The sequence below is a fragment of the Calonectris borealis genome, chromosome 5, assembly GCF_964195595.1.
Source record: "Calonectris borealis chromosome 5, bCalBor7.hap1.2, whole genome shotgun sequence".
Classification (NCBI taxonomy): Eukaryota; Metazoa; Chordata; class Aves; order Procellariiformes; family Procellariidae; genus Calonectris; species Calonectris borealis.
Window position 1 is genome coordinate 3,957,224 of NC_134316.1, and position 10,463 is coordinate 3,967,686.

The following is a 10,463-nucleotide window of genomic DNA, read 5'->3' on the forward strand; positions in this document are numbered from 1 at the left end:
AGAGGAGTTCCCTCCGATGTCCCCCTCTCACACCCCACTCATGACCAGCCACCGGCTGCAGGCTGCACCCCCATGGGGAGCTCCGATGACATATAGGAGAGGGGGGCAATGGAGATATGGTGTGGGGCTGGCCATGGGGCAGGGTGTTCTCCGTGGGCTCCAGGTGCCTCTGGGGCCATGGGGGACCCACCCGCACAGCCCAGGCTCAGCTGCGGCACACCAGTAGCCCACCCTGCACCGGGGTGGAGACGGCACCGGGGCTCTCAGACCGGACTGGGGCTGGCTGCGTGCAGGGCTCCCAGGTCGGCACTGGGGCTGGCCATGCCGTTGGGCTCCCAGATCAGCATCGGGGCTAGCCCAGCGTTGGGGCTCCCGCAGCAGCACCGGGGCTCCCGGCCTGGCACCAGGTCTTGCTGTACCTCAGGGCTCCCGGCCCAGTACCGGGGCTAGCCCAGCCTTGGCAGAGCAGCAGCGGGACTCCCGAACCGCCACGGGGGCCAGCCGTGCACGGGGCTCCTGGCCCCGTACCGGCATTCTCATACCGGTCCCGGGCTGGCCGTGCCTCGGGGCTCCCGGCCCGGCACCGGGACTCGCCGTGCCTCGGGTCTCCCGCAGCATCGGGGCTCCCGGCCCGGCACCGGGACTCTCGGACCGGCACCGGGACTGGCCGTGCGCAGGGCTCCCGGTCCGGCACCGGGACTCTCGGACCGGCCGGGGGCTGGCCGTGCACAGGGCTCCGGGACTGGCACCGGTACTCGCTGGGCCTCGGGTCTCCCGCAGCAGCACCGGGGCTCTCGGACCGGCACCGGGACTCTCGGACCGGCCGGGGGCTGGCCGTGCGCGGGGCTCCCGGTCCCGCACCGGTGCTAACCTGGGGCCGGGTCTCCCGCAGCAGCGCCCGGACACCCAGCCCGGCGCCGGGGCCGTCCGTGCGCGGGGCCGGGGGGCGGCCCGGGGGCCCGGGGCGGTGCGGGGCGGGCTCGGGGGCGGCGGGCGGGGCGGGGGGGGGCAGCGCGGAGGGCGGTGCCGGCGGGGCGGTGGCGGCGGCGCAGTCGTGCGGCGGCGGCGGGATGAACGGGACGGGCCGGGGGTTGTGCGAGCGCAGCGGAACGCTGCTGGCCGGGGCCCGCCCGCTGGTCAGCGCCCTCATGTTCTCCGCCGGGCTCCTGGGCAACCTCCTGGCTCTGGGGCTGCTGCTGCGCTGCCGCCGCGGCCCCCGCGCCCGCCCGCCCTCCCTCTTCCACGTCCTGGTGCTGGCCCTGGTGGTCACCGACCTGCTGGGCACCTGCTCCGTCAGTCCCTTCGTCCTGGCCTCCTATCATCGCAACCGCACGCTGACCACCCTGGCCCAAGGAGGACACATCTGCCTTTACTTTGGCTTTGCCATGAGCTTCTTCGGCCTCGCCACCATGCTCATCCTCTTCGCCATGGCGCTGGAGCGATGCCTGGCCCTGGGGCGGCCTTACTTCTACGAGCGCTTTCTCAGCCCCCGCACGGGCTTGGTTGCGCTGCCCGCCATCTATACCTTCTCCGCGGCTTTCTGCTCCTTGCCGCTGGTGGGCTTCGGGCGGTACGTGCAGTATTGCCCCGGGACCTGGTGCTTCATCCAGATGCACCTGGACAACCTCCAGTCCAACAGCGGCAGGGAGGTGTCCAAGTTGGATGTCACCTTCTCGCTGCTCTACGCCACCCTGCTCCTCTTTCTCATCCTCTCCGTGCTGCTCTGCAATCTCAGTGTCATTGCCAACCTGGCCCGCATGCATCGCCGCGGGCAGAAGACCCGCCGACTAGCCACGCTCGAGCAGCCCCGGGCGGCCGGCGGCTGTGGCCGACGCATGTTCTCCATGGCCGAGGAGATCGACCATCTCCTTCTCCTCTCCATCATGACCATCACCTTCGTCATCTGCTCCTTGCCCTTCACGGTGAGTGCAACCGCCTCTTCCCTGGTGTGGGGTCCCTTTCCCCAGCACCCCCATTTCTCTCCCTCCCTTTATAAGGCTCCCCCCTACTCCACTGCCCAAACCTCAAGGGCTGAGGTTAAAGCTTAGCTCCTCCTGAAGCTCAGGAGACCCTGGGTCTGCCACAAACTCTAGGTAATTTGCACATCCCATGGGGATACGGGAGAATCACCCCCCATATCCCGAATGCTGGCAGGAGGATGGGATGGCAGAAGGATGGGGTGGCAGGAGGATGGGGTGGCAGGAGGATGGGGTGGCAGGAGCAGAGGTGCCCTCTCACCCCGCAGAGGCTCCGAGGCCAGGCAGCATGGCCCAGGAAGGGTCCGCGATAGGGGTCCCCTGGATCACATAGCATCACTGCGCTTCCCAGGAGCCAGGCACTCATGGTGGAGGTGTGAGGGGTGGCAGAGCAATAAATTAGTCTTGCAAAGATGGGGGTGAAGGAGATGCTGCTGGGCTGGAGACAGTGGGTATCTGTGCTGGCTGGGCAGAGTTACCCCAGGTTTCTGGCAAGAGGAAAGGATGGAGCTGAAGATGCGGGCAGGCAGCACCAACCTCACCGTTAGATGGAGGTCTCCACTCCTCTGCAACAACACTGGGACACAGGCATGGAGATGGGTGATTGCTGGGAATGGAGATCCGGCACATGGGCCACAGCATGCCTCGTCCCAAGGGTTGTGCCCACATCCCGTGCCCCGTCCATGCGCGAGGCTTCCAGCAGAAATACGGGGCCGAAACACCACAGCCAAGTGAGGAAGGGGAGAGAGCAAGTCCCCTGACTCTGCCCTGCACTTTCCCCACCAAAGAGATGCTTTTCGTCCATCCAAGCCGTATTACACCAGCAGCATCACGGACTCTGGAGCGCCTCGAGCCACTCGTGTCCCCTGCCTGTGTACGCGAGCCAGCCGCGGCGGGAGGTCATTTTGTTCCCATTAGAAGCGAGCCCCACCAAGGTTGGGAGTGCAGCCAGCGCTAATTTTGTGTTCACGGAGTTAAATAGACGCTACCTTCCCTTCGTGCTCCCTTTCTTTTCCCAAGGGAAAAGAAAATAACCACAGGCTGTTGCCAAGCCAGGCTGCCTGGGCTTTAAGACAGAGAAAAGACAAAGCAGTAACGTCCGGGCGCTCGCGAGCATCCCGAGAGCCAGACTCAACATCCTGAGAGACGCTTCAGCTCCCGTCAATGGGCCCACGCATGACGGGCGGCTCTCCCCATGTCCTGAAAACGCCCGGGTTTGGGTGCCGTGGTTGTTACGAAGCGGGACCCCTTGGTGGGGACACGTGGGCAGGGCCCAGCGGGTCTGCTGGGGGCAGACGGGATGGGAAAGTGCCGCTGATGGGGATCCCGTGGGCCCTGTGGTAGCAGATACAGTCTTATCCAGAAGCACAGCCGGCTTTTCTTTTCCCATCGCCCGGCTCCCATGTGGGGTTGTGTTTGGGCTGCGTTTTGGCAACCTCTCAAACCCAGCTGCCAAACGCTGCCGGTGCCTCCTTGGTGTGACACTTTCTCTTCTAGTTGGGGCTGCCCACAGCAGCCAGTCTCTGCGGAGCAGCCCGGGCGCATGAACCCAGAGAGCATCAGGCCACAGCACCACAAAATCTTTCCCAAAAAAGCCCCAAGCCCAGGGCAGCTCTTGGAAGTGCTGCGCTCTCGGCAGCTCCGGGTACCGGCACACCCTGGCCACTTCGTGCCCCGGGATGCACCATCCCTGGGTGGTACCTGACAGATCCCAGCCGGAGGAGGGATGCTCATGCCTCTCGTGCCCCCAGCTCCCATCCCCGTCCGAGCATCCCCTCTCCCCCGAAGCGAGGGGGTGGCGATTCGACCCGTATGAGTAAGGAGTGCTGAGTCACCCTTCCAGGAAGCCCCGTAAGCTGCTATGAGTCGGCATGTTGCAGGAAGGACCAGAGCGATCCAGCACCCCGCATCCTCTCCGTCTTACATCTTTATTTGTCCCATGTGGTTTTCAAGGTGCGACCCACCACTTCCTTACGCAGCCGTTGGCTTAATTGCGTTAGAGCTAAACGAAGCCTCACTGCGTGCTGAGAGCAGAGCACAAGCCTGGCTTTCGTTAGCAAGAAGTTCATTTAAACCGGTGGAAGCAGAAAGTGTGCTGTGACAGCCCAAATCTCCCCAAGAAGCTGCCCAGGGGCCGGCTCCTGGAAGCCCAGACCCGGCATTATTTCTTCCGTCATGTTTTACAGATCCGCGCCTACGTGAACAAATTCAGCAAGGAAGAGGACAACCACAACTGGGACCTCCTAGCCCTGAGGTTTCTCTCTATTAATTCCATCGTCGACCCTTGGGTCTTCGCCATCCTGAGGCCACCGGTCCTGCGGTTCATGCGCTCTGTACTGTGCTGCCAGGTGACCCCCGCGAGCCAGGACAGACAGACTCCGTCCCCCACAAAGACAAAACTGGCAGCACAGCTGGACCCCTGTGGGCAGTAGATCCATCGGTCTTTCCAGGAGACATCTGCCAGGCTGGGATTGAAGAACAGCCCTGGCAGATGTTAATGAAGCTCTGCCTTATGGCCCGTAAAGAGACGTATCTGCTGCAGGGTGGGCCAGGTACGGGTGGCCTGGCCAGGTGTCACCGTGTGTCTGGGAAGCCCCTGGAAAGCCAGTGAGGTCTCTCGCAGGGCAAAAAATACAGCGGGACAGGATCGGAAGGGCTGATGAGGACCTGGATATCGCTGTCGCCCTTAGACAGAGCTGTTTGCACCCGGCAAAGGGTGCAGGCTGTGCTTGGCTACGTTGCGGAAGGGTCAGGGGGGTGAAGTGTGGGGGGCTTTGCTATAACACTACTGCTGTGGGGGCAGTGTCGGGGAGCAGAGCTTCCTGCTGCTGTGCTTCCCAGCAAGGTCCCCACGGTCGTTTCGGGCTGAAGGCAGTGTGCAGGCAGGGGTGCGGGTGCTGGAGATGGGGCTGGGTGGCCACCGTTGCTGCAAGCACCCGTCTCTGCCTCCAGGTCCCTAGGGATGGGGCAGGAAAGGAAGGGAGCAGTGTATCCCCAAATATTCCCCTTTATTTGGTGGGCTGATTGCCTAAAGAAATGCACTTTATCAGGTCTGTGTGCATGTGTCTGTCTGTCTGTCCCCCGTCCCCAGGGATTTTAGGCTCCGGTGGGTGCCAGCCCAATATGTCTGAGGGCCTCCGGAGCGGAAAAAAAGCCAAATTGTGGCACTTCCCTTGCGCTGTGACGGCAGCAGATCCATGCAGCTCCTCCTAGGCACCCATTTTGCAGTTTTCTTTGCCCCGTGGTTTGTGCAGGAGCCAACAAGGGGAATAAAGAGCCCGACCGGGGAATGGGAGGTTTTGGTCAGAGCCATGTGCTTTGCCCACATCCACGGCGATGCTGCTGATGGGTTTTGAGTTGGCACAGGGAAAGGCTCATCCTCCTGGGCTGCCCAGCAAAGTGCCCTTGCATGCCCTCCTGCCAGCCTGGGACAAACCTGCTCAGGGGTATCACTTCTCTAGAGGTTTAATTTGAAAAAAAAAAAACCCAAAAAAACAAAAAAAACCCCCAAAACCCCAAGTGCAGAAACATCCAGGTCATCAATCCTGCCCCGTCGGGCAGCATCCTTCAGCACTGCTATTCTGTTTTGTGGGATGTGCCTGTTGCTCTTTGGGGCTCCAGGCTGGTCCCCACTGGGGGAAGGAGCATCCGACCTGGGTTTGTCCGTTAGGGGTTGCTGGGGGGCTCGTGGTTCCCGTTCCATGCAGCATCCAACAAACGCGGTGTCGTTGTGCTATTGCAAGTGGGGTGTCTCGTTGTCCGTTTGAGAGCTACAGCTCTGCTCAGAAAGCCCAAAGGTGCTGGGATTTGGAGCTTGTCTATGGTTTGCTAGTTGAGGTGATGTGAAAAAAAAAAAATTTATTTAAATAATAAATGTCTCTCAAAGGAGCCTGCTGAATCATGTGTGGATTTGTGCTGAAGATGCACCTCAGGGTAGATCTGGCTCCCGGAGGAAATGTGTCACCTGCCTGGAGCACCGGTGGGATGAAGCCTCTGGGATGGGGGGAGAGGGCAGGAGGGGAGGCTGAGAGGGGAAATGTGTGCCTCCAATTTCCTAAAAAGTGAAAAAAACCCCATGTTTTATAGATGTGCGATGACATTTTTGCCTTACCTCTGCAACCTGCCCCCCGAGCTACAGAAATAACCCCCACCTCTGAGCTCTTCCCTAAAACTTGTATATCCCGAAGCCAGGGAAAGGCAGGTCAAGCTCCTACCTGTTATCAAAATACAAAAAAAAAAAAAAAAAATACCCACCCTAAAAAAAGGCAGAATTTATGTCACTTTTGTCAGGCAGCCAATATCCACAGGAAGTTTACTGGCCTCCGAAATGTGTGTGGGCAGATGTCAGGCATGGGCTGCTATTGCTCAAGCCTTGCCGGCGGGTTTCTGGCAGCTCCCTGCGGCTGGGGGGTGCCTGGGGGGTTTCAGGGGAGGTGGATTTCAGCAAGTGGGGGGTGTGAGATGTGCCTTGCATATGGGGCTGCAGCTGGGGTGCTCCCCATGCCCTCACGTAACCCCTGCAATTAAGTCATTAATTCTGTCGCTGAGCCTTGGGTCTCCAGATTTGGCAGAGAGTCCCACGTGCCGCTTGGAGGTCACGGTCACCCCCTCCCCAATTATTTCCCCATCCGTGCACGCAGCAGCAGCAAAGGCACCTTCGGGGTTCAGGGCTTGTGCAGCCCGTTGTGTCTCAGTGGGTGCTTGGCTTGAAAAGGAGCCAAAAGCTTTGGGAAGAGCCGTGGGTCCGTGCGCTTTATTTGTCCGGATGGTTGTGACCTGGTTGCTCACACTGGAATTTTGGGATCAGTTCCCTGATCCTCTTCTAAGGCAGAGGGAAAGGCTACCCGGCATGCAAAAGAAAAGAAAAAAAACCCCATCACATTGGAAATAGCAGGGCGGGGGGTCACATCCCGCAGGGAACAGCCTGCCGAGGCGTGTGACAGCGGTGGGAAGAGGACCCGGGGCCATCCATGGCAGCACAGGGGACAACCCGAAGGCGGGATGCTCCGGGCGGCTCTCACTCCGGGGGTCCGCTCCCGCCGGCCGCCAGTTCGGCTGCTGACCACTAATTGCCGGCTGCTTGGTTTTTTTTGGGAGGTTTATGGCTCCTCATCAGGAAACGCGGGGCTGGGAGACAACCTCCCAGCATCCATCCCGCTGGGATCTGCTTTTCGCAGGGTAAGGCTGCGGCGGAGTCACTCTTGTGCGAGCTGTCCCCAGTAAGGGACAGCAATCCTGGCAAGTGGGGTCAGGGAAACGATTTGGCTGAAATTTAATGCAAAAACAATAAAAAGAAATGGTTGTGAGGCGGGGAGAGGCTCGGTGCATGCAAGGAGAGGAACCCCCCGAGACACGAGTCCCTTTGCCGTGGTGCATCCCGCAGAGATGGGTCCCTCACCCGGCGATGCTGTGGGACACCGCTCTGCTCGGGGACCACTCTGTCCCCCCAGGCAGGGTGTCCTGGCCGGGCCCAACCTCTAAGCCCGCTGGCCATGGGTTACACCCTGCCGCCGCTACCCCCCCTGCCCAGAAAATGAAAAAAGCAATCAGCCCTCCTGCTCCTTCTTTCAAATGAGAAAAGCAACTCAATTAGAGCTCTGCGAGGACAAGGAGGCCATGAATCTCTCTGTACCCTGAGCCATGAGCCTGCACAAAACGCTGCTTTTATTAGCATCACGCAGGAGCCATTACAAAAGCTAAATTAATTTGACTCTCTTCAGCTCAATTGACATCTGCTCGGCTTAAACGCAAGATGCCAAATTGTCATTTTGTTGTTTGTGCCGACCCTTAATGATTTTTTATGTCCGTACTGTGGAGCAGAGCTGGAAACCCGCTGGTGTAAGGAAGCACCAGGCAGGTCTTTACGTCTGCATTTCCATCCAGAAATCAAGCTGCCGAAGAGGAGCGAGGGACAAGCCACCCCTTGGGGACAAGGGACGGCATCAGCTGCCCACCAGACTTCTTAAAAATGGAGAGGGACTTTCCGCAGGTGCCAAAGGGAGCGGGGAGCTGTGGGACCTGGGGGATCGGGACTCTCCCCGGCCGGCGAGGAGCAGCCCGGGGGTGGCTCCCAGTTGTGCCCCGCAGCAGGGAGGAGGCCAGTGTCTGCCTCTCCTTCTGGGCTGTCTCCCTTAAAAAGAAAAACCCAAAGGGTCCAGGCGATGGGGGATGGTTTGGATGGGAAATGATGGCGCTGCAATGCAGTGGTTTTGGGAAAATGGGCATTTTTGGAGAGTAGAGAAGAAAAGAGGGGAGCTTCCCTCTTGCTTGTTCCTTTTCTAGCTTGCTTGGAACATCTCGTCCGGATCTGTGTGTTGTCAGCAAGGAGCGAGCCCTCATTTTTTGGCTGTTTTGGTCTCCTGGCTGAGCCCAAGTGCTTTGGCAATGGCTTTGCCACGGGCCACGAAAATCCCACAACCCCATTCATGGGGGTCAGCAAACGTGGGCAACGTTTGAGGACAGCCTGCAAAGGTGGGTGATGTGATGTGCTGCGTGCGGCACTGCCCCAGCACCCCGGCATCCCTGCGGAGCACATCTGGGATTGCTGGTCCGGTCCTTTGGGAGGCTGGAAGGAAAGCAGAGCCCCAGGAAGAAGGGGAGAGCCGGGCGGGAGGCAGCTGCCCTGCCGAGGAGACTACAAGAAGGACATGGAGGTGCTGGAGCGTGTCCAGAGAAGGGCAACGAAGCTGGTGAAGGGCCTGGAGCACAAGTCTGATGGGGAGCGGCTGAGGGAACTGGGGGTGTTCAGCCTGGAGAAGAGGAGGCTGAGGGGAGACCTCATTGCGCTCTACAACTACCTGAAAGGAGGTTGTAGCGAGGTGGGGGTTGGTCTCTTCTCCCAAGTAACAAGCGATAGGACAAGAGGAAATGGCCTCAAGTTGCGCCAAGGGAGGTTTAGATTGGACATTAGGAGAAATTTCTTTACTGAAAGAGTGGTCAGGCCTTGGAACAGGCTGCCCAGGGAAGTGGTGGGGTCACCATCCCTGGAGGTATTTAAAAGACGTGTAGATGTGGTGCTTAGGGACATGGTGTAGTGGGCATGGGGGTGTTGGGTTGACGGTTGGACTCAATGATCTTAGAGGTCTTTTCCAACCTTAATGATTCTATGATTCTGTGACTGCGTTTCTGGGCAGAGGATGGGCAGCGAGCCCATCTCCCCGGGTTCCAGGAGGGCGTGCGGCGTCATAGCTATTAAACCGGATTAGATGGATGAGGAAGTGATTTAAGGGAAGATGGCACGGTTGGGGTCCCAAACCAGCTTTGCAGCGGTGCCAGGGCTTACCTCGGCATCAGATGTCGGAGCTGATGGCAATTCCCCACAGCTCAAGTGCGGGGAAAAGAGAAGCATTTGGCTTTACCGTAGCTGCCTTCTGCTTTTGTAGCTCATTTCAGATCTCTGCATCCCCACATATTAATGTGAAACCTTTCCAGCTCCTCTGGGTCCCTCCGGTCACCCCATGTCTCCCATTTCCCTGGATTCACTGGGTCCCTTTTTGGTGACCGGGAACTAACACTGTCCTACAACATCCCCAGAGGAGGGAGCTTGCACTTTAAATCAGGCTGTATTTTACCTTACAGCCTGGTAAGCGAGGGTGTCAGCCCTTTCCAGGAAGGCTGCTGGGGTACCCCAAATATCAAAGGCATAAAAACAGAGCCTGCCGCCCAACACTGAGACCCAGAACAAGTAATTCATGGCCCATCCCCTGTTATTACCACACTGGGGTTACCAGACCTGGGAAGCAGCAGGGCTGTAGCAGCGTTACCTCTCTGCAGTCACATTTTCAGGCTCTTTTTGCAATGTATGAATAATACCAATTTTTTTCATCCTGGCTTTTTGGTTCAGCGTTGCAGGTGGGTGAAGGTCTTATCTGAGTTTTCCCCAAAACTGGCTCAATTGCGGGTGTTTTGGCTGCTTGGGGGACTTGCTGGTTCCCGGCACGCTCCCAGCTCTCTGTCCCTCCCCGGCACCTGGCTTCGGGAGCTGATGCATAAGGGAGGAATGCGGGATGGAAGTGCAGCCCTCCCGCAGCCGACAGCCCCTGTGGGCTCATTTCTCCCCGCAGCCGGATCCAGGTGTCCCGGGGATTGAGCCGGAGGATGCCGGGGACGGCGCTGGGCTCCGGGCTGGCGAGGGCAGCCATGCATCCCCCCTGGCCACCGAGCCATCCTTGAACCACAGGGACATGCAGGGGAAGGGCCGGTGGGAGCAGAACCCCCCAGCATCCTCCCCCTCCGGCTGGGGGACGTGCTGCTGCAGGAAAACCAACCAAAGGGACAACCGACGGGCTGGGAAAAATCCAGTCCGAGCTCAGAGATGATCTACAACTGATTGAAAACACAAGGAGGGAAAGTTTTACAAACCCAACTGGGATGCGGAGCTAAAAATACATCTGCCGTGGCTCGGCGAGGGAGCGAGCCGTCCAAGGCCACTGCTTGTTTGTTTGCTGCGGCGATGTGCACGCATGGCGGGCCTGGCGCTCGCCCCCG

General features: G+C 59.4%; 1 protein-coding gene across 2 annotated transcripts; it reads left to right on the forward strand.

The window, feature by feature from the left end:
* The first annotated feature begins 1,056 nt into the window (after nucleotides 1–1,056).
* Nucleotides 1,057–5,489, forward strand: PTGER2 (prostaglandin E receptor 2). 2 transcript variants are annotated; one of them, XM_075150742.1, is made up of 3 exons: nucleotides 1,057–1,570; nucleotides 1,736–1,922; nucleotides 4,163–5,489. In XM_075150742.1, exons 1-3 carry the CDS (start codon nucleotides 1,071–1,073, stop codon nucleotides 4,406–4,408), a joined length of 933 nt encoding a protein of 310 aa, XP_075006843.1. In that variant the 5' UTR covers nucleotides 1,057–1,070; the 3' UTR covers nucleotides 4,409–5,489. The 2 variants fall into 2 exon arrangements, with proteins under 2 accessions (XP_075006843.1, XP_075006842.1); XM_075150741.1 differs by having other exon boundaries at nucleotides 1,057–1,922.
* The last annotated feature ends 4,974 nt before the right edge of the window (nucleotides 5,490–10,463 follow it).